General features: G+C 40.0%; 1 protein-coding gene across 1 annotated transcript in view; it reads right to left on the bottom strand.

Annotated features, from left to right (window-relative positions):
* Positions 1 to 7,514: 7,514 nt before the first annotated feature.
* The window catches only part of sytl4 (synaptotagmin-like 4), an 82,127-nt gene continuing 64,693 nt past the window's right edge, over positions 7,515 to 24,948 (bottom strand). The window contains exons 15-18 of the mRNA XM_020519375.2: positions 23,531 to 23,633; positions 22,533 to 22,644; positions 16,591 to 16,799; positions 7,515 to 8,893 (exon numbers count right to left, since the gene is read on the bottom strand). Of these exons, the coding sequence (XP_020374964.1) occupies positions 8,754 to 8,893; positions 16,591 to 16,799; positions 22,533 to 22,644; positions 23,531 to 23,633 (564 nt within the window). The 3' untranslated portion in view covers positions 7,515 to 8,753. The remainder of the gene's footprint in view (positions 8,894 to 16,590; positions 16,800 to 22,532; positions 22,645 to 23,530; positions 23,634 to 24,948) is intronic.

Raw genomic sequence — 24,948 nt, 5'->3', positions numbered from 1 at the left:
TATTTCGCCCTGACAAAGCTAGTCTTGGTTTTCTCTATTCTTGAATCTCATAACCACATTTCCTATTGAATGCAAATTGACTGCTGCATTTCCTACATTACAATAGTAACTATGTTTCAAAGAGTTTTAGTTTGGCTGTAAAATGCTTTGAGATGTCAGGTTATTGTTAAAATGCAATATCAATGCAAGTCCGTCTTTCTTTAATTACTAATCCCGATTATGTCCTTTAATCAAAGCTTTGAATCTTAACATATTCTATCATTGTGCTCAAGTAGTCATTTTTCATGTTTTTGGTCTTTATTTTAATCTGATGTGTGCTTTTCATCTGGGCCACTGTGGGGCTGTGTTACAACTTGAAAGTCAGAAAATTGGCATCAATCTGCTCCTGAGTGATATGTTGCCATTCTATACTCTTTACATAACTGTGTTCATCTGGAAGATTGAAGTAAATTCAGCTTGTAAACACTAAATACATCACAATAGGCGATTAAGGATATTCCACAAAAATGGATGAACTCATAAATGTAATTAGATTTAATTGCCTGTACATCTGACAAAGATACACTGCATCAATTATTTTCCCTTAACCCTCCACATTAAGATTACCTTTGGAGATCTTGCTCACAAGTAGTGTATATTCTATGCCTACAACGTGCTAATAGTTGAAAAACAGCCATATAATTACTTCAACGTTTTCATTATGGTGTTGAGAGTGCAGAGTTTGATTCTCTATTCGTTACTAATTTGTTGGGAAGTCAAAAGGCCTTGAAAGGCATGCCACCTAGGAGCTCATTGGCCGTAAGTTACACTGTTAAGACAGAATGTGGTCACAGGTCTGTGACTAGACAAAGTTAACTTTAGATAAAATTGAGAAAGAAATTACATTCTTCTTTTGAACTGTGAACTGCAGCTGTTCAAGTGGACTGCTCACTACTACCTTTTGAAGGGGAAGTTAGGGATGGGCCCAGTTACACATCCCACATCTTTTGAATGAATTAAATACTTAGGAGTTTACTTTTGACCCCTTCTCTGCCTTACCAAAATTGCAGGTAAGAGTGCAACTCTCACGTATGCCAATGACATCTCGTTCACTGTCCATCATCCCTCTAGATCTCTGAACTGCCTATTTGACAGTCAGACTGCTTTTTAAACATTTAATGTAGGATGAATCTGAATTTCCTCATTTGAATTCATGAAATTCTAAGTAGTCTTTTGCAGCCTTCACAATGTCTTCCTCCTTGTCATTGATTCCATCCCAGTTCTGATGAATAAACTAGATCATTCAAAGCTGTAGTGCCATATACAATCCTTCGATTCTCATATCCTTTGCATCACAAAGGTCACTTCCTCCTTTGCCACTTTCTCAACTCATTCACGGCAATACCTTTCTCCATGTTTGTCACCTCAGGCTTTGTATTTTTCCAACACTATCCCTGTTTGTTTGACTTTCATGCTCAACTCTCCATAAATTCTAATTTACTCAGACTGCTGTACATTTCCCAAGATATCCACAGCCTTCTGAGCATCCCAAACTCTGTTGCCTGAGATGTAAGCTCTGGTATTCCTTCCCAAAATCACACTGTGTGTCCCCTTAATCTTTTAAGACACTCCTAAAAGTCTTTGTCTATTTGACATCTGATCCATTATGTCCTTGTGGTTTGGTATCTCCTTTTATGATGCACCTGTGAAGCACCTTGGATGATGTATTAAATTAAAGGCACTGCTGAAATGTTGCTATAATCCTGTTTTATTAATTACCCATGTCCTTGTTGTGCTGAATTGGATGACATGACAAGTGAGTCACAGTTTTCACAGTACTTTTAGTCAAAGCAGTCAAATTCTTTAGGCAAGTTGGTGCTCCTGGTGAATCAAGTGTTGATTTTCTTCTTGGCAAATATGAGTGTGTGTCATTAGAAAATGTTTGAATTTCCTGCCAGTAGGTTATGTACAATGAATGATTATGATATACTCCTCATCCATAGATGTTTGAATTCTTTGGCCACGTTATGCTTACTACCACATATCCAAAGTTAAAACTATTAAACATGTTTATTGACACTGTAGTTTTACTTACAGTAACTATACGTCAGAAAGTTTTGGGGTCAGCATGAAAAGCATAACGTTTAAGGTATTTTTCCAGAGTGTTTGTGACTATTTCAGAAACTAGATAATTTATTGAAGTTTCAGCCTCAATGGAGCTTTGCCTCACCACTGTGGAGGGTAGCTAAGCAAGGGACTCAAACTAAAGAATGTGAGACAACAGTCTTGCTGTATGTCACTTGTTTCTCTTTGAAGTCTAGGCAGCTCAGAGGAAAATTAAAAGGAACAGTCTACCTGTTGAATTTGTCCTTTTCGAAAATGCTTCTTGCAGGGATGGAACAAACATGAAAGCAAACTCCAAATGTAAGTAACTCCAAATTTAACAAACAATAATTTGAATTTGTCAGTAATATACAGTGTGCTTCCAAGTATAGGTGTGTACGCTGCTTTGCCTGTCAACTCTTGGGTCTTAAAAAAATATAGTGTCCTATAGTATTAACCAAGTGTGCCTCTCCCATCACCTGTAACGTCAGGTTTGCCATTGGTTAGAATTGAAACAGAAATTTATTATTTGGCACCAAGCATTGAGCAGAATTAGCCTTAATCTGCTAAATTTCAGATTAGCTTCACTGTAAGAATATCAGCAAAAGCCAACTAACATAAGCTTCCAAACAGCCCACAGAAAGTACTAAGCAAAATTTAAACTGTTAGGGATTTAATAATTAGTGACAACACTGGATGTGATATCAAGGCTAATTAAAGTCTTGTGTTGACTAAATTATATTGACTGACATAGAAATCAGTGAAGACAGTTAGGGAGCCATTTGTTGAATCAATATATGTTCAGCAAGAGATAAGCTACATAAAATGGAAAAGTAATATAAAGGCCTGTCACATATTTCTGAATGAGTGTATATTTGTACATACAAATATGGAATTTCAATAAGGTATTCATACCATATATTTTGAATGTTTAATTTAGGTTAAATATTTAGTTTACTCAAGGGGATGAGCTAAACTCCACCACACAAATCTCCTGTACTGATAGAAACTTACATGGATTTCCATAAACCAAATTTTTGAATCAAAAACTTGAGGTTGCAACCTTTCAAAACTTTTGCTATTTTAAGGATTTCTTAAAAATAAAGTATACAAATATATTTAACAGTAGTTGCTGAAGTGATAGCTAATTATTTTTGACTATCGCGATTTGATGCTTGTCTTATTTCATGTAACACAAATGTGAGACATGGTCACGTAGTTCTGAAGAATTCAATGGGTAACTTTTATTTCAGCATCTAGTATCTACATATGTATACTATATTCATAGGCACTTGTGTGCCTTGATTTAGGCTAAGCAACTCAGATGTTCTTTAGCACCCTTGACTCAGCATGTTATTTGCAAGAGGCTTCAGTAAGATGGAGACTAAGACCTTTGTACATTTAGGTTAAATGCTATGATACGATGATGACATCATGGGCATATCTCTGAAAGGTATATTGCATATCTGCTGTGAGACGTAACACAACATGCCCTTTTTTCCAAAGAAATCCCAAGCAGATATGTATCATAGGCATGAACAGATAGAATTGTAGGTGAGTTGCAGCACAAAAGTGGGCCATTCAGCCCACTGAATTTGCACTAGCTCTTCAATTGAGTAACTGCACTTACCATATCACATGCTTTTTGCTCATACCCTTGCACTTTATTACTATCCAAATAATCATCCAATTGAATGCTTCAATTGAAACTCATTCATCACACTTCCAGCCAGTGCATACTATACCCTAACTACTTGCCGTATGAAAATGTTTTTTTCCCATCTCATTTGCCTTTTTGCAAATCATGTCTGCAGCTATATGAGCCTTTTACGAGCAGGAACAGTTTCTAGCTAATTACTCTATCTAGCCCACTCATGATTTTGAAAATTTCTGTCAGATCTCCTCTTAGCCACCTTCTCCCCAAGGAGAAGAGTAACCTTCTTCAATTTATCCTCATTTGGGATTTCTCATCCCTGGAACCATTCTTCTAAATTGATTTTGTACTTCAATCTGTTTACATACTTCCTACGTGACACCCAGAACTGTACACAATACTCCAGCTGAGGTCTAACAACTATCTTGTACAAGTTCAATATCACTTCTTTGCTCTTGTACTTTATCACCCTGTTCACACAATCAAAGAAATTGTGTTTATTGCTCTCTCAACCTATCCTGGCATCTTCAATGATCTGTGCATGTATAAATTGAGGTCTCTTTGCACCTGCATCGCATTTAGAATCATAACTCATATTTTTATCACGTCTTTCAATGTTCCTCCCACCGAAATGCATCACCTCACACTTCTCTGCATTGATCCCCATTTGCTACCTATCTGCCCACTCCAGCAACTTGTCAGTGTCCTTCTGGAGTTCTAAACTGTTCTTGCAGTTTACAATTTTTCCAAATTTCATGTCATCTGCAAGCTTTGAAATGGTCCCCTGCACGTCAAGATTAAGATGATTAACATATATCAGGAAAATGAAGAGTCCCAATACCAACTCTTGGGAAACTCCACTACAAGCCTTCAAGCCTGAAAAATATGCAATGATCGTTATTGTCTGTGTCATATCACTCAACCAGTTTTATATCTACGCTACTACCTACCGCCCTTTTTATTCCATGATCTATAAATTTCATCTCAAGTTTATTGTGTGGCGTGTATCAAACGCTTTCTGAAAGTCCATGTATACCAACTTAGCAGTGTTGCCCCCCCATCAATCCTTTATGCTCGCTTTTCAAAAAAACACCAGCAAGACTAATTGTTACAATGGACAGTCCTGACAGGGGCACAGACAGGATTTTCTGTGGCAGTGGACGTAAATTTAGGATGGTATTTTGCTTTCTTAGCTAGGTGCTAGGATTAAGGATGTCTCTGAACATTTCAAGCATATTGTTAAAGGGGAGATTGAGAAGCCAGAAATTATTGTACACGTCGGTAGGAACGTCATTTTTAGGGAATAGATTAAAGCTTTACAAAGTAAATATAAGATATTAGGCAGAAGATTTAAAAAATAGAACCTTAAGGTAGTAATCTCTGGTTTACTCCCGATGCCAAGCTCGAATGAGGGAAGGAAAAGGGCAAAGGAGGTAAATCAGTGGCTTAAATGGTGTATTGTTCAGGGATTCAGGCCTTTGGATAATGAGAGTCTCTTCTGGGGCAGAAAATACCTGTTCAAAAAGGATGGGCTTAACCTGAACTGGAAAGGGACCAATATCTTAGCAGGGAGATTTGCTAGTTCCATTTAGGCAGACTTTATATTGCTGAATGGGGAGTGGATTCTAAGTAACACTGTAAATAGGAAGATTGAGGAAGGTTCTGAATGTGAAAAGAGCAAGGCAAATAGAAAAGAAAGACAAGAGAAAGTCAGAGAACGTAGTAACTCTGAAGAATTAAATTGCATTTATTTCAATGCAATGGGTCTTACAGGTAAGGCTGATGAACTCAGGGCATGTTTAGGAACATGGGATTGGGACATCATAACTATTGCAGAAACTTGACTGAGGGATGGACAGGGCTGGCAGGCCGTTTAGATTCTATACGAAGAATAGAAAGGGAGGCAAGAAAGGAGGGGAGTGGCGTTTTTGATTAAAGAAAACATCGCTGCTGTAACTAGAGAAGAAATTTCTGAAAAATTGTCCAGTGAAAATATATGGGTAGAAACTACAAATAAGAAAGGAAAGATCACCTTGATGGGATTGTACTATTGGCCCCCACTATTCAGGGAGAAATTGAGAAACAAATATCTAGAGAGAGCTCAGATATATGTAAGCATTATAAGGTTGTAATAATGGGGTTTTAATTTTCCAACTATTGACTGGGGCTACCATAACGTTAAAGGCTTGGATGGCAAACAATTTGTCAAATGTGCTGAAGAAAACTTTATCAATATGTGGATAGGATGTGGCTGTGGAGGATACCACGTGCATTCAAATTCATAGTAATTCTGATTTAAAATTGTATGTCTTTACCCTTACTGCACCTTGCCTTATTAACTTGCTGTCAGCTACATCTCCAAGTATTTTGCAAACCCTGGTTTTTCCCTCTATTATTCTTTCTTGTTTCCCACATTCCTGCCAAGATTGTTCAAAGCCCTCCCAAAACACCCTGTGAGGAACTCAGTCCTAGTTCTGTTCAGGTCCAACCCATCCAGCTTGTACAGGTGTCAGCTTCCCCAGAGCCAGTCTCAGTTCCTCAGGAATCTAAAGCCCTCCTTGCACTATCCTTCCAGCCACACATTCATTTGACTTATCCTTTTATTCCTGTAGTCACTGGCAGTAATCTCTAGATTACTGCATTTGAGATCCTGTTTGTTAACTTTCTACCTAGCTCCCTAAAAGTCTAATTGCAGGACCATTGCGCCCTTCCTATCAGCTGCAAGTTTTGCTTTTAACTTTTATGTCTGTAATTAGGTTGAAGCTGTGTTAGGGCTTCTGGTTGGGTGGATTTTGAACTTTAAGTAGAAAGAAGGTAAGTCTGCCTCCTAGTTATTCAAGTTGGAGAACCATGTGCATATAAACTTATTGTGTTTGGTCATCCGAGGGCTCTCTAATCTTCAGTGAGGATTCTTTTATAAGTAGCATTGGCACTTTCCTGTACACTGTTACCGTAGCTGATGGCCTTCACCTTTTGTGATGTGATGTTTATGTTTGCTTCTGTAACATATGAGACCTGGGTCACACAGTATTGAAGAACTTGATTAACTTTTATTATCACACCTGGTTTCTCCATACGCTACAGTCATGGGCATGTCTGTGTCTGAACTCAAGCTGAGCAATTTGTATGTACCGTAGCATGCTTCCCTCAGTGTGTCATGTTGCAATTTGATTCAGTAAGATGGAGGCCAAGACATTAGATCACATCCCACAATACAGTGATGACATCATGAAGGTAGCCCTCAAAGGTATATCACATAAGTTGCTGTAGTTGGATGCCTGAAGAAATGTTACTTAATCTTTTAACTTGTTGGGAATTTGTTAAATAACTGCATCATAATTATTTCCCTTTTTGAAACATAATGTTTGCAAGCCTTGTAGGTCTTGAAGCTGAAGTGTATTATGTTTTTGCTATTTTTTTCCTGTTAAGACTATTCTAAATCCGTGAACTGCCACGAGGTTAAGATTTGTGTTGGTAATGCAAGAATATGTGCTGTTGATGGGCATAATTTTAGTTCTAATCTCCATTTCTTGACATCTTTGGAGGCCACTGGAAAGCGCAAGTGAGGAAGGCTCAGCAGAAATAGAAATGGTGAGAGGGAATAGAACAAAAGAACCATGCCAGACTAAACCAATAATTATTGGTTTATTTAAAGCATGGAAGTTGACCCTGGGCCTTATTATCAACCAGGAGAATGAACAGCATTGGTACTAAGGCTTGGAAGAAACATTGTGGTTAAAGCACAACAAAAATTGCACTCCATCTGAAAGACCACTGGTATTTTAACAAAGTTGTGAATTTATTTAAATGCATACATTTTCGTTAAAATAGGAATTGTTATACAAACATGTTATTTAGTTTCAAGTGTAAGAAGCCCAGTTTTATTATATGTTAAATTTGCAGTTACCCTGACCTCTTCCATCTCCCAAGTAAACTTTACATAATCTACTTCTATATAGTCTTGTGTTCCATGTGCTTAGTAAATTAGTGTAGAACATTGCAAATAAATGTCTTCCTTAACTACAGGTTTTTGTTATGCCACTTAATGTGAATATCTCTGGATTGAAACTAAACAAATTACAATCTCTATCTTAGTTTCTCAAGTTGACTTAGACTCAGAGTTTCACTATTGGCGTGCTATTTTGATTACATCTGACTGTTTGGTGTGTATCTGCAGCAGCGATAGCTTCACAATCTTGTGGCAATGCATGTAATTAGAGGAAGAGAAGGCAATTATTTAATTCTGATTGTTGAATCTGAAATGAATACTGACATTACAAATTTGCCACAGAGTAAGGCTCTTGTGGCACAGTGGTAGTGTTCCCTACCTCTGGGGCAGGAGACCTGGGTTCAGGTCCCACCTGCTCCAGAGGTGTCTAATAGCAGCTCTGCATAGATTGATTAAAATTAGTGTGGAGGCAATAGTCAGTTTTCTGATAAATAAGAGAATATCACTGATGTTTAGGTCTTGGTGGGGGCAAAAGAAAATTCCAACTAACAATTTCCTACAACAAAACCAACGTGAAGTACAGCAGTAGTTTGAATGAGTAGCCAAAATGTTAATATCCGAATGTGAGATCCATATCCAATGATCTAACCAATAATTAAACATAAGGAATGGGACTGAATTTACTATGGTCACCTTCATTACTAATCTGGCTTATTAGACATGGCAAGGAAAAGAAGCACAAACAAATGCATACATGCTGCAAGAATCAATTTTCTTAACATAAAATTTTCTTTTCTCCTTCACCTTTGACATAGTCAGATCTAAACCTAGTACAAGTTTCATTCTTGTTTCTGTGAATTCCTGGAACTAATCCTATATGTTTCTAATCAAAGATATTCCCTCCATTTTGGCAGCAAATGTTGGTGTGATAGAAATTTTGTTGTTTCAGGGATAAAATATGCCTTCAATATTTCTTTTTAAACCAAAGAACTCGACCAATTCTCTGGTAGCAATCTAGTAATTCAGAATGTACTATCTGGAAATAAACTTCTATATGTTGTTCCCTGACTAGCTGTGCCCAGTCATGTGTGGACGAAGTAATAATGTTCCTTCAACCCACGAACCAGGGTACTGCGTCATCCTTCGCCAAATGTTGCTCTCCTCCCCTGTTGAATCCATCCAGTCCACTTGTTGTCCGTTGCTAATTCCTGGAATAAATTGTGCAAAATATTGAGTCAGGGGATGTACGTCACAAGTTACAGCACAGAAGTTTTAGATACCCTATAGAATTGATTTCTCAACAATTTATATAAGCAATTACATAAGAATTAGGAGCGGAAGTAGGCAATTCAGCCCCTCGAGCCTGGACCAGTTAATACAATGGTGGATGATTTCATTTCAGTCTTAACTCCACTTTCCTATCCTGTCCCCATTACCACATACAAGTCTATCTACCTCTTTCTTAAATTTATTCACTGTCCCAAAATCCACCACATTGAGTTGGTGAATTCCACAGGTTCACTTTCAGTGAAGTAATTCCTTCTCATCTCTTTTAAATCAGTCAGCCCTTTGCTTAAAAATAGGACATTTCATTCCACATTGTCAAACAAGGGGGAAACCACATCTACTTTGTCAATTCCCTTTAGCATCTTTTATATACCTCAACTACATCTTCTCTCATTCTTGTGAACTTTCTCTGAACCTCTTCAAATGTAATTACATCCTTCAAATAAAGGGACCAACACTATACCCAGTACTCTATATTGCAGGAACAAAAACATAGTTGCTGGAAAAGCTCAGCAGGTCTGGCAGCATCTGTGAAGAAAAAATCAGAGTTAACAGTTCGGGTCCAGTGACCCTTCCTCAGAACTTCCCCAGACCTGCTAAGCTTTTCCAGTAACTTTGCTTTTGGTCCTGATTTGCCGCATCTGCAGTTCTTTCGGTTTTTATTGTAGGCTCACCAATGTGTTGCAACAAACACTAAAATTCCACTGTCCATCCTTATAACCTGCTATACCTGCATACTAGCTTTCTACAAATCATGCACAAGAACACCCAGATCCTGCTGTACCAAGCATTTTGAAGTTGCTCTTCAATTAGATAAAGTTTTTTTATTCTTCTGACAAAACAGATAACCTCACACTTATACACATTAAACTCCATCTGCCAAATTTTGGCCCATATACCTAATCTGTCCATTTCCGTTTATAAATATCTTATTTCTTTATTGTAACTATTTTACTGTCATCTGAAGTTTGGGTTCAGTACATTCTATTTCTGCATCCAAATCATCAATACAAATTGTAAATAGTTGGGGCCTGAGGACCAAACCCTGTGGAAACCCTACTAGTTACATCTTGCCAACCAGATAAAGACCCATTTATTCAGACTATGCTTTTGCTTTCTGTTAGACAATTTCTATCCAAGCTAACATTACCCCAACCCCATGTGATCTTACCTTGGATATTAATTTTTTGTGTAGCCACATTAACACATGCCTTTTGGGAATCCAAATATACAACATCTACAGGATCCCCATCATTCACCTTGCTTGTTACATCACTGAAGAGCTCTAGCAAATTAGCCAAACATGATTTACCCTTTATGAAATCACCATGATTCTGACAGATTGCATTTTGACTTTCCAAATGACTCTTTACTAATTTCTTAATGAATACCAATAATTTGCCAGTGACAGACATTAAACTAACTCATCTACGGTTTCCTAATTTCTGCCCTTCTCCCTTTTTGAATAAGAGCACTGCGTTTTTCTAAACCACTGGAACCTTTGCAGAATCCATGGAATTTTAGAATATTATAAAGGATGCGTCCACTATCTCTGCTGCCACTTCCTTTTCAGACTCTAGGGTATAAGTCAATAGATTTAGCAACTTGTTTGCCTTCAATTCTAATAGTTTGCTGAGTACTTTTCCCCAAGTGATAGCGATTGTTGTCAGGGGGCTTCCTCCTTTTCTACAGTCTCTGCTTTACCTGTTACTGTTTGGAATGGTTTCAGTGTCGTTCACTATGAAAACTGAGGCAAAATATTGATATAGTGTCTCTGCTGTTTGTGTTCCTCACTAACTCCCCAGTCTCATCTTTCAAGAAACCAACATTCACTCTCTTCCTTTTAATATACTGATGGACATTTTGCTATCCATTTTTATATTTGTGTGCCAAGCTTCTTTTGTAATTAACCTTCGCTCTTATTGAACCTTCTTAGTAACCCTTTGTTGGTCTTTTAAAGCCTGCCACTGACCTTTGCAATATGATACCCCTTAGTTTTTGCCCTTCTGTTAGCTTTAACTTCCTTGATTACCCATGGGTGCTATTTTCTTAGAATCTTTCTTCCTTCCTGAAATATATTTCAGTTGAGAAGAATTGAATATCTCCCTACATGTCTCCCACAACATCAACTGTTTTCCCTTTTAGTCTTTCAACTCAATCCACTAAAGGCCATATCTGTTCTTATGCCTATGCAACTACTTTTGTGAGACATCCCAAACAGAATTTGAAATTCCAGCACACTATGATCGCTCTTCCCAAAGGATCTTTTACTATGAGATCATTAATGAATCCCATCTCATGACATAATACTAAGTCCAAAATAACCTGCTCACTGGTTGGTTCCCCAACATATTGCTCTAAGAAGCAATCTCCAATACACTCTGAACTCTCCCTCAAGGTTACCATTGCCTAGTTGATTAATTCAGTCCAAATGCATATTATTGTTGTGCTTTTCTTACAAGCCTGCAGAATTTCCTGGTTTATATTGTGTACTATTGTGGAACTATGGTTAGAGGACTTATTGATTACTCCACTAGAGACTGCTTTCTCCTACTATTTTGTATTTCTACCCATACTGATTCAATGTCTTATCTCCAATGCCCAAATTATTTCTCAATACAGCACTATATTCCTTTACTAACATAGCTACTCCTTTTCTTTCTATCTTTCCAAAACAGAGTACCTTTGGATATTCAACTCCTAATCCTACGTCTCCCTATAAATCACATCTCAGTAAGCATCACCAAATCATGTCCATTTGTGTCTATTTCTGCTGTTAACTCATTAATTCCAAATGCTACGCACATTCAGATTCAAAGCCTTTAACTTTGTCCTACTGTCAATTTTCCCCACTCCTGTACAGTTTCTTTGTCTAAAATGATATTTGCATGTTTTGTCCCTTCAGAGTTGTACAGCATGGAAACAAACCCTTTGGTCCAACTTATCCACACTGACCAGGCTTCTGAAACTGAATTAGTCCCATTTGCCAGCATTTGATCCATATCCCTCTAAACTTTTCCTTCCATGCACCTGTTCAAAAGTCTTTTAAATGTTGTAATTGTACTCACCTCTACCACTTCTTCTGGCAGCTCGCTCCATATATGTACCACCCTCTGTGAAAAATTGCCCCTCTAGGTTTGGACTTCCCTACCCTTGGGAAAAGACCTTAGCTATTCAATTCATCTATGTCCCTCATGATTTTATAAACCTCAAAAAGGTCACCCCTCAGCCTTTTGTTCCAGCCTCTCCTTACAACTCAAATCCTGTAGTCTCTGTAATGGCCTTGTAATTTTATTTTTGCAGCCTTTCCAGTTTAATAATATCCTTCCTACAGCAGGGTGACCAGAATTGTAGATAGTACTTCAAATGTGGCTTACCAATGTTTTGTACAGCTGTAATATGGAATCCCAACACCTGTACTCAGTGCTCTGACTGATGAAGGCAAGCATGCCAAACACCACCTTCACCTCCCTGTCCACCAGTGATGCCACTTTCAAGAAACTCTGTACCCGCATCCCTTGGTGTTTCTGTTCAACAACGCTACCCAGGGCCCTACCGTTAACTATGTACGTCCTGCTCTGGTTTGACTTACCAAAATGTAACACATTGCATTTATCGAAATTAAACTTCATCTGCCATTCCTCAGCCCAGTTGATAAAGATCCCGTTGTACTCTTAGATAACCACCCTCCTGTCCACTACAGCATCAGTTTTGGTGTCATCCGCATATTACTAACCATGCCTCCTATATTCTCAATCAAATCATTCATAAGTGACGAACAACAGTGGATCCAGCACTGATCCTTGCAACACACTGCTGGTCACAGGCCTCCAGTCTGAACAACGGCCTTCTGTCACCACCCTCTGTCTCCTACCATCAAGACAATTTGGTATTGAATTGGTTAGCTCTCCCTGGATCCTATATGAGCCAACCTCACTAACCAGTCTACCATACGGAACCTTGTCAAAGGCCTTGCTAAAGTTCATATAGACAACGTCTACCACACTGCCTTCATTTACCTTCCTAGTCACCTCCCCAAAAAAACTCAAATCAAGTTTGTAAGACAATTTCCCACACACAAAACCATGTCAACTATCCCTAATCAGTCTTTGCCTTTCCACATACATGTAGATCCTATCTCTCAATCCCCTCCAACAACTTACTCACCACTGATGTCAAGCTCACTGGTCTGTAATTCCCTGGCTTTTTCTTGCAGCCTTTCTTAAATAATGGCACCATATTAGCCCCCCACTCCAGTCTTCCAGTACCTCACCCGTGGCAGTAGATGATACAAATATCTCTGCTAAGGCCCTACAATGTCCTGGGAACTTATCTACCTTTCATCATTTTAAGACCTCCAGTACCACCTCTTCTGTAATAACTCTTTTCAAGACATCAAAATATTTATTTCCGAGTTCCCTAGCTTCCACGGTAAATACTGACAATGTTCATTTAGGATCTCTCCTGTCAGCTGTGGTTCCATACATAGATGGCCTCGTTGATCTTTTAGGGGCCTTTTCTCTCCGTGGTTACTCTTTTGGCCATAATATTCTTGGCGAATCTCTTTGGCTTCTCCTTAACCTTATCTGCCAAAGCTATCTCATGCCTATCTCATAACTATTTTAAATCTAACAGAATTATGGTCACTGGTGCCAAAGTGCTCCCCCATTAACACCTTAGTGACTTGCTCTGCCTTATTTCCCAAGAGGACGTCGAGTTTTGTCCCTTCTCTAGTAGAGCCATCTAATATTGATTTAGAAAGTTCTCCCGAACACACTTTACAACTTCTTACCCATCCAAGCCCTTAACACTATGGCAGTCCCACTTATGTTTGGCAAGTTAAAATCTTCATTTATTACAACCCTATTATTCCAACAGCTACCTACAATCTCCCTACATATTTGCGTCTCAATTTCCTGCTGACTATTCAGGGACCAATAGTACAATCTCATCACAGTGATCACCCCCTTCTCATTTCTCGGATCCACCTAGATAGCTTCACTGCATGATTCTGCAGGAAAATATTTAGTACTGTTGTGATGTTTTCCCTACTCAAAAACACCACTACCCTCCTCTTTTGCCTCCCCTTCTGTCCTTCCTTTAGCATCCATATATCAGAACATTAAGCTACCAGTCCTGTCTCTCCCTCAGCCATGTTTCTGTAATAGCTATGATATCCCAGTCCCATGTTCCCATCTATGCCTGGAGTTTATCTGCCTTACCTGTCAGGCCTTTTGCATTGAAATAAATCAGGTCTCCCTTGTTCCCTGCTGTGCTTTTGCCTGCCTTGTCTATTTAGCTTGCTGTGTTTAACTTCTGTACCAGCCTCAACCTTCTCTCTTGTCTCACGACTGCTAAGAGTCTCACCCCACCGCCAGACTAGTTTAAACCCTCCGGACTAGCTCTAGCAAATCTCCTCAACATATTAGTTCTCTTCCAGTTCAGGTGCATCTCATCCCTCTTGTACAGGTCACCTCTGCCCTAGAAGAGATTCCAATGATCCAAAAATCTGAATTCCTGCCACACATTCATCTGTCCTATTCCTACTGTCTCCGGCACCAGGAGAAATCAAGAGATTACGACCCTTGAAGTTCTGCTTTTTAACCTCCTGCCTAACTCCTTATTCACTCTGCAGGACCTCATCCCTTTTACTCTCTACGTTGTTAGCACCTAAGTGTACAACAACCTCCGGCTGCTCACACTCCCCTTTGAGAATTTGCTGCAACTGCTCCAAGACATCCTTGATCCTGGCACTAGGGAGGCAACACACCATTCTGGAATCTCGCTCGTGACCGTAGAGATGCCTGTCTGTGCCCTGAGTTAGATCTGGCAACTGCTTCTATTTTGTACTGAGAGTCCATCCCCACCCCCACCCCCACCCCCACCAATTGTATCCAAAACAGTATATTCATTTGAAAGGGGGATAGCCACAGGAGACTCCTCCACTACCTGCCTACCTCTCCTGGCAATCGCCTGTCTACCTGACTGTAGCTGCGGTGTGACTACCTCCCTGAAGCTACTAACTATCACGCTGTCTGCCTCCTGTATACTCCTCAGTGCTTCCAACTGCTGCTCCAACCGATCCACGTGGTCTGAGAGGAGCTGCAACCAGACGCACTTCTTGCAGTCAACTGCTCTCCAATGACCCACATCTGACAGGAGGAGCATACCACTGACTGCCATCTCCGCCTCTTTAACAACCAGCGGACTTAGGCAAAGCAGACTTAGAGAAAAAAAGGTCCTATCCTTATCTGGTCACTGCTTGCCCTCCTCAACAAAGCCTGGTATTCACCTAAGCCCAATCTTAGATCTAACCAGCAGCCTTGCAAAAATGGCCAGAACAAGACACATCAATGCCTCCCTCCCCCACTTGCCTAAACTCTCACTTAGCTCAGCTCCCAGCGATTGCACACTCATGCTGGGAGCACTATACGCTTTGTTTTTATAGTACAAGACACGCAAGAACCAGATCTAACCAGTTTACTTAATTAGCTTCATTAGATTAAAGTAGTTACAAGACTAGGAGAGGTTGTTTAAATTTACCTTCCTTTTATTTTCTGGTAACAATCAGACTCATCTCTAATTTACAGTCTTGTTTTTTTCCTTAGTTTGATTTTTTTAATTTTCATGAGTCTGAACCACTCCCCATCCCACTATTTAGTTTAAAGCCCTAGTTATACAATTCAGCAAGTATTCCGGTCCCAGCACACTTCAAGTGTAGTCCGTCCCAAAGGAACAGCTTCCTCTTACCCCAGTACTGGTGCCAATGTCCCATGAATTCAAACTCATTCCTCCCGCACCAATCTTTGAACAAATTAAGATTGAAGAAGCCAATGGGCTAGAATTAACTAGAACCAGTGAACACAGACCAGTCCTTTTCTCAGGCCATTTAATTTCTATGAATTTTTGCATTAAAAGTTGCTTTAGCTAGAGACCCAAGATCAACTGCTAGAGTGTAGTCTCTAAAGGGCATCTGAGACGTGGGTACTTAATTTCACACAGTTGCTTCTGCTAACAGAGATTTCACTGATGAACAGTGCAGAACTTGAAACTGGAAGCAAAGTGAGTTTAAATGTCAAAATTTGCTAGAGTAAACAAACTAGAAACAGAGATGAAACATTTAAGTTGTTGTTATATTTACCTTTTTAAAATTCCAATTGCTATATGGAGAAATAAGATTCCACACTGCTAGATGTTAAATTTCAATGCCACAGTGGTTGTTTGCCAGTAATTAAGACTTATCACAAAGACTGAAGTAGACTGCACCTTTCCATACTGCGATACATTCAAATATACCATGCAAGTATAGGAACTAAATGACATTCAATATATTTGAATAGGGATGCATATGTTAAGATGCTGTTTTTTTGAGTAGCTTACAGTGCAGCATAGTGTGGCGCATGATGCATAACATCTAGGCTCTGACGTCTAAATGTGCTTGCCTCAAGTTTCTGTTAAATTATTGTGTAAAAATTGGTAAGTTTCATTAGTCTCACCATTATTCATTCTTTCTGTAAATTTCACCTGACCTCAATAAATACCAATTTATCTATTGAATTATCTATTGAAATTCAGGTCAGATCCTTCCTCACTTCCCTCCCAACCTCTGTTCTCCTACCATTTCCTTCTCCAAGGCGAACTCCTCCAAGAAAATCATTGCTGGACAAGGGTTCTCTGTCCCAGACGGTCAGCTCCAGACAAACATGCTGCAAGTCCTCAAGCTTTATACCACTATACACAAAGGTGTGGTTATAGTGAGGATTCAATGTCTTCTTCACTACAGGAGTTTTCCGTTTAGATGTTTTCGTTCTGAATGGTAGTAGATACCTGAAACAGAGATTAAGATTGTCTTTAGTTATAATCTAGCAACACTCTAAGGAAAATTATTATAGATCTTCCTCACTTTTCTAAGTCAGAAGAGAGCAATATTGATAAAATAGAAATGCCATTTATAATCCAATCTAACATTCTTGCGACTTCAGACAACAGCACCATGGTTGATTCTTAACAGCCCTCTTAAATGGCATGGCAAACCCCATAGTCGTGTCTAACTGCTATAATGTTTTGGAAAAGGAATGAAACTGGATAGATAACCTGCCATTGACCTAGATATCACAAACAATAATGGTATATGCAACCCTGCAACGTCCTCCTTCCTAATGCCTGGGGGAAATTATCTCACAGACTAGTCAAGCGACAGCCTGACAGAGTCACACTCACAGACAACATCCCAGTCACCACCATCACCATAGTTGGAAATATCCTGTCCCATCGGCAGGACAGACCCAGCAGAGGTGGCGGTGTCGTGGTATACAATCGGGAGAGAGTTGCCCTGGGAGTCCTCAACATTGACTCCGGACCCCTGAAGTGTCATGCCATCAGGTCAAGCATGCTCAAGGAAACTTTCTGCTGATTACTATGTACTGCACTCCCTCAGCTGCTGAAACAGTACTTCTCCCATTAAACACCATTTGGAGGAAGCACTGAGGGTTGCAAAGGCAGAGGACGTAGTCTCGGTGGGGGATTTCAATAAAAACCGAAAGAACTGTGGATGCTGTATATCAGGAACAAAAACAAGTTGCTGGAAAAGCTCAGCAGGTCTGGCAGCATCTATGAAGAAAATCAGAGTTAACGTTTCAAGTCCGGTGACCCTTCCTCAGACCCAAAACGTTAACTCTGTTTATTTTCACAGATGCTGCCAGACCTGCTGAGCTTTTCCAGCAACTTCTGTTCTTGTGGGGGATTTCAATGTCTCTGCCAAGTAATGAGGGAACTGACTGAGAAAAATATGATGTCATCCTCACCAATCTGCCAGCCATTGATGTATCTAGCTTCTCCATTCTGTTATGTGGCACTATCATGTGCTAAATGGGAGAAATATCATACATCTATGAGATGTTGTAGACCACCAGCAGCATTAGAATTATACTTGAACATAATCTGCAACCTTGTGGCTCAGCGTATCCCCACTCTACAATTACCATCAAGTCAGGGATCAACCATGGTTCAATGAGAGCGAAGGAGAGCATGCCAGGAACAACATCAGGCATACTTAAAAATGAGGTATCATCCTGGTAAAGCTACAAGCCAGGACTTGCTTGTCAAACAGCATAACAGCAACGATAGTCAGAACCAAGTGATTCCACAATCAAAGGATAAATCTAAGCCCTGCCTCATCCAGTCATGAATAGTGGAAGACCACTGAGCAACTCCATGGAGGAGGCGGCGGCAGCAGCTCCACATTTATCCCTAAACTCAAAGATGGGAGAATAATGCATATTAGTGCAAAAGATAAGGCTGCAATCTTCAGCCAAGTGTGTGATGCATCTTGGTCTGTCTTTAGCCAAATCTCTTCACTCCACATGATACCAAGAATTGGCCAAAAGCACTGGCTACTGCAAAGACTGTGGGCCCTGACAGCACTACAGCAATAGTACAGCAATAGCAATTGTGCTCCAGAACTTGCCATATTCCTAGCCAAGATGTTTCAGTACAGTTATAACACTGGCATCAACCTGACAATGTGGAAAGTTGCCCAGATATGTCCTGTACACAAAAAGTAGGACAAATCCAACCCAGTTGATTACTATCCCATTAGTCTACTCTCAATCATGAGTGATAGAAGGTGTCATCAACAATACTATCAAGCAGCACCTGCTCAGCAATAATCTTTTTTAAAGAGAGAAATCAGGAGGCAAAAAGACGATATGAGATAGGCTTGGCAGATACAGTTACAGATAATTCAAAGAGATTCTACAAGTACATTAAGAGTAAAAAGAGCAACTAAGGGCTCGTTAAAGCTCAACAAAGTCATCTGTGTGGGAGAAATACTAAATGAATATTTTGCGTCAGTTTTTACTGTGGAGAGAGAAATGGAGGCTAGGGACTTTGGGGGGAAATAAATATTGATATCTTGAAAATATTACAGAAGAGGAGGTGCTGGAGGTCTTCAAAAACATGATGGTGGATAAATCTCTGGGATATGATCAAGTGTATCCCAGGACATTGTAGGATGTTAGGAAAGAAATTGCAGTGTCCCCAGCAGAGATATTTGTATTATCTATAACCACAGGTGAGGTGCTGGAGAACTGGTCAGTGGCTAATGTTGTGTCTTTTATATGAGAAAGGCTGTAAGGAGAAGCCTGGGAACTACAGACCAGTGAGTCTGACATCAGTGGTGGGTAAGTTGTTGAAAGGGATTCTGAGTGATAGGATTTACGTGCATTTGGAAAGGCAAGGACCTGATTCGGGATAGTCAAAATTGGCTTTGTGCATGGGAAGCAGTGCCTCATTAACTTGATTTGAGTTTTTTTGAGGATGTAATTAAAATGATTGAGGGTAGAGAGATAGATATTGTCTACCTGGACATTAGTAAAGCCTTTGACCAGGTTTTGCATGGTAGACTGATTAGTAAAAATTAGACTACATGGGATTCAGGGAGAGCTTGCCAACTGGTTACAAAATTTTCTTGATAGTAGGAGACAAAGGATGGTGGTGGAGAGTTGTTTTTCCAGACTGGAGGCTTGTGACCAGTGGTTTTCCACAGGGATCGGTGCTTGGTCCACTTTTGTCATTTATATAAAACGATTTGGATGACAATTTAGGAGGCGTAGTTCTTTAAATGTTGCATCACAGGTAGTTATGAAGGCGTTTAGCATGCTTGCCGTCATTGCTCAGACAATTGCGTTTAGGAGTTGGGACATCACATTGAGGTTGTACAGGATGTTGGTGAGGTCACCCTTGGAGTACTGTGTACAGTTCTGGTCACCCTACTAAAGGAAGATTATTATTAAATTGGAGAGGGTTCAGAAAAGATTTACCAGGATATCACTTGGACAGGAGGATTTGAGTTATAAAAAGAGGCTGAATAGGCTGGGACCTTTTTCACTGCAGCAGAGATGGTTGAGGGGTGACCTTATAGAGGTTTATAAAATCCTGAGGAGCATAAATAAGGTGAATAGCTAAGGTTTCTTCCCTAGGATGGAGGAGTTCAAAACTAGGGGGCATATTTTTCAGGTGAGAGGAAAATGATTTAAGAGAGACATGAGGGGCAATGTTTTCACAGAGGCTAGTTCCTATGTGGAATGAACTGGCAGAGTAAATGGTAGATGCAGGTACAGTTATAACATTTAAAAGACAGTTGGACAGGTACATGAAAAGGAAAGGTTTAGAGGGCTATGGGCCAAATGCAGGCAAGTGGGACTATTAGTTTGGGAAACATCGTGGGCTTGGATGACTTGGACCGGAGGGTCTTTCCGTGCTGTATGACTCTGACTCTCTTACTTGCTCAGTGACACCCAGTTTTGGTTTCACCACGGCCACTCAACTATGATCTCATTACAGCCTTGTTTCAAACATGGGCAAAAGAGCTGAATTCCAGAGGCAAGAGTGACTGCAGTTGACATTAAGGCTACATTTGACCGAGAGTGGCATCAAGGAGCCTAAATAAAACTGGAGTCAATGGGAATCGGAGAGAAAAGCTCTCCACTGGTTACAGTAATATTCGGCATAGTGAGGCAGGGTGACTGTGTATGGCATCAAGGAGTTTTAGCAAAAGTGGAGTCAATGGGAATCAGACAAAAATTTCCATGTTGTTTGGCAGTCATGTCTCAGACTGAGTCATCTCAGTTCCAGGGAACCTCTAAGAGTTCATCATCCTTGGCCCAATCATCATCACTGCTTCATCAATGGCCTTCCCGCCATTATAAGGTCAGAAGTGGGGATGTTCACTGACGATTGCATCATTCATGACTCATCAGATACTGAAACAACCCAAGACCCAAAGGTGGCAAGTAACATTTGTGTCACACAAGTACCAGGCAATGACTATCTGCAAGAGAGAATTGAACCGTTGCCCCTTGACATTCAACAGCATTGCTATTGCCAAATCCCCCATTATCAAAATGCTGGGCTTTACCATTGGCCAGAAACTGAACTGGACTAGCCATATAAGTACTGGGGATCCAAGAGCAGGTCACAGGTTAGGAATCTTGCAGTGAGCAACTCACTTCTGGACCCCTCAAAACTGTTTCACCATCTACAAGGCACAAGTCAGGAATGTGACCGAATGCTTGTCACCACCTAGAACAAAGCAGCCGACCTGATTGGTACCACATCCTCAAAACATTCTCTCCCTCAATCTCTGATGCTCAGTGGCAGCAGTGTGTACTATTCATCAAGGCTCCTTAGACAGCATTTTTCAAATCCATGACCACTACCATCTGGAAGGTCAAAGGCATCATCACCACCTGCAAGTTGCCCCCCCAGGTCATAGGCTTTAGCATGCATGCAGCTGTCTGAAACCACCTAACTGTGTGATCAATAAGCATGCAGCTCGAGGACTAATTGAATGGTGATGGCTGGATTATAGCCAAACAAGATTGTTTCTTAAGGCAGTAGCATTCAGCCTTACATCTCAGCTTGCAAATGGCATTTAGGAGATCACAACAGGGCACCAAAAACCAGAAACCCCAGAGATATAATAGGCAATAGCTCCATCTGAAATCAAAAATATTCTCGTGGGGTTATGGATTGTCAGAGGCCAGTCAAGCTCCATCCAGGTGCAAGGGAAAGTGCTGTAACAGCTCTCACCAAACATTTCTCAGAAGTTTCTTCACCTTGCAGACTCCAAACTAAAACAATTCTGCTATTTGAATACATACATAGAAGGCTCTAGATCATAATTCAAGCAATATCAATATAGATTTTAACCTTCTGTGGGATGTGGGTGTTGCTGACAAGGCCAACAATTGTTTGAGAAAGTGGTCATGGGCCACCCCTTGAACAGCTGTAGTCCATCTGGCATTGATACACCCCCAGTGCTGTTGGAATTCCCATTCTAAGACTTTGACCTAACGACAGTAAAGGAACAGAGATACAGTTCCAAGTCAGCATGGTATTTGGACCGAAGAGGAACTTACGAATGGTGGTGTTCCCCTGCATCTGCTGCCATCTGGATGGTTAAGGTCATGGGATTAGTATGAAGTAGTCTTGGGGAGTTGCTGTGATGCATCTTTTAAATGGTGTACACTACAGCCACTGTACACTGTTGGTGAATGGAATGAAGCTGGTGGATGGAGTGCCAATTAAACAGGCCACCTTGAACCAGAGGGTGTCAAGCTTCTTGAATGTAATTGGCATTCCATATGTTTAGGCAATTGAGGAGCATTCCACGCCCTGACTTGTGTCATCTAGCAACCTCTGACCTGCTGTTATGGCCACAGTATTTAAAAGGCTGTAGTTATGACAGTATTTATGGGGCAGAAACCAGCAGACTGAATCCCATTTGAGCAATCACCTGCAATAATACCACAACCGTCATTTTAAGGCACAAACCTGTCAAAGAAAAAAATGGCAAGCAAATCTGGGGCCATAATTTGTGATGTTATTTAAAAGTGGGAGACTTTTCTCTTGAAATTTTCCATGTTCTGTTTCATATTTCAGTCATTCTCCTCTCCTGCTCACAAATGTTTGGAGGACATGAAGAGATCCACCTGATTTAAACATGGATATTTAGCTTAGCTACAGTAAATTGTTCAGAAACACATTGCTGACTCTTACCCTTTGACAAAAGTGTCTGACGTCCCTCCAACTTTCATTGGTGTAAGGTTCTTGCCTTCCTTAATCCACACATATAGTTCCCCACCCTCTGCTGACCTTACAGTTTTCTTTCCTGTAAGAGATAATAGCAGTTACAAGACTTGGCTTTACGTTGCACGTTGATAAGACTGCATCTAGCAAGATGATAAAGGTAGCTCAACCTTCTGCTGGAAGTTATTTTTAATTCTTACCCAAAATGATTCTCATGGGTAAAAGTCAGCTGCATTCAAAATGATAACGCTATTCATGGAACAATTTAGTGACACAGTTAGTAAGGGAAAACACGGCATTCTTATGTTTGTAATTTGTTATGTATGGAGACAGTAAGCTGGCTAATTCACACAAAGCAGGCATCATTAACAAGGCAATTAGGAGTTAGTCACTTGCCCACTTTATTGGATTTCATTGGTGCTTGGCACTAAAACGGTACTAATCTTGTCGTCTTGTCTCAAACTGTTACAGAAATCAAAAAATACATTTACAATTCTTAAGTTTCCCTCTTTGGATGAAATGTGACCAACTGAATCATAAATAGCACATCTGGTATTGTTAAAAGTGTGCCTGTGCGCAATTAGGTCTTGCCTACTGGAAAGACAGAGTCTTGGGTATTACGTAATAAAAACTGAAAGAACTATGGATGCTGTAAATCAGGAACAAAAACAGATGTTGCTGGAAAAGCTCAGCAGGTCTGGCAGCATGAACGAAGAAAAATCAGAGTTAATGTCTTGGGTCCGGAGACCCTTCCCCAGTTCTGAGGGAGGGCCACCGGACCCGAAACATTAACTCTGATTTTTCTTCACAGATGCTGCCAGACCTGTGGAGCTTTTCCAGCAACTTCTGTTTTTGTTCTTGGGTATTACATGTTTTGCTCATAATAGATTGCAGCCCAGGTATGGAAACTCCTCGTGTGGTGAATCAATTAGATGTAAACCAGCAAACAACATTTGTTATCATCTTACCTTTAGTCTTGTCTGCAGCAACGTTTTTAGCCATTGGAATATATTTTATTGAAAGTACCAATTCCCCTTTATATGGAGGGATAACGCCAGTCTCTGCATTTGCCTGAAACATCAAAATGGAGTAAAATAACCTTTCAAATTGTGTATTATATGACGATGAGGAAATTTTGGGAATGTATGTTGTGACTCTCAGGTCATGGGTAACAACTTGGGCTCTGTCCCTTTTATTTGTTGCTTGTGCTCAGTGCAAAAATAAACTTGTATAGCTGATTTCTACTCCTTCTAATGAGAAACCTGACATTATGCACAAAATACATAGAATATAAAGGACACAATATGCTTTTAATCACTTCCTTTTGGCCTGTAAAATTTGGGGTTAGTTCTGTCATTCCTGTCCTCTCAAACCAGCAGATATAAAATAATAATAAAATAAAATTGTCACACAAGTGGGAGCTGTTACATGAGAGCTGAGAGGCATGAAGACAGAATGAAAATTGCTCAGTAGCAGAATGTGAAAAGTAACATATTACTTAATTTCTGACCAATACTTTAAAAGCATGCCAAACTGTCCAAATCTTTTACTCTTGGTACAGTGGTAATTTCCCTAACTTTGATCATATGCCAGTAATGAAGATTGTTCACATGAAAAAGCTATTTCTCATGTCCTTCTAGTCTTTGGTATGTACAGCGAGAAGGCACCTGAACCAGTCTGGAACTGTGATTGTGATTCACTTTTAAGCCATACTGGTATAAAAAGATTAAAAAATAAGAACTTTACAATTAATCAAAGTTTGCTAGCAATAGTTTGCAAAGCTTTGCAGGAATAATCTATTGGAATAAATCATTAATACCTGGGTAATTAACCATTTGATGACAAATTGTCCTGGATTTCGAAAGTCTGCAAGGCTGGCTACAACTACTCCTTATCTAATTAATTACCATGTAACATGATGTGGTTCATGAAGATCACCCATTGGGTAGAGATGTCGTCCATCCACTGCCCTGTCCACACCCCAGCCTTTGTTGGCATATTCAGAGCAGTAGAGGCTGTTGGGTGGAGACCTTGAGTCCTCGATGTAGGTAGGATGGCCTTCCCAGCCTAACATCAAATCCGACCTTTGTGTAACCTCTGACACATCATTTTCATCTCACCACCCCACAGATTCTACCAGCAATCTGGGAAACTGACTGTGGGACAACTGGTCAGCAAAGTCTGTTGCTTTGGAATGGGTGCGGCTCACTGTCCTTTCTATCAACTGTTAATGGGAGACGAGACCATAGTGGTAATGTCATTGGACTACTAATCCAGAACACTAGACTCACGCTCTGAGGTTAAGGATTTGAATCCTACCTGGCAGATAGTGAAATTTGAATTGAACAAAAATCAGGAGTAACAAAAAGAAATTGGTCTAATGGCG

Source organism: Rhincodon typus, chromosome 14 (assembly GCF_021869965.1).
Source record: "Rhincodon typus isolate 14 chromosome 14, sRhiTyp1.1, whole genome shotgun sequence".
NCBI classification, from domain to species: domain Eukaryota; kingdom Metazoa; phylum Chordata; class Chondrichthyes; order Orectolobiformes; family Rhincodontidae; genus Rhincodon; species Rhincodon typus.
This window is presented reverse-complemented; position numbering and strand designations above follow the sequence as displayed.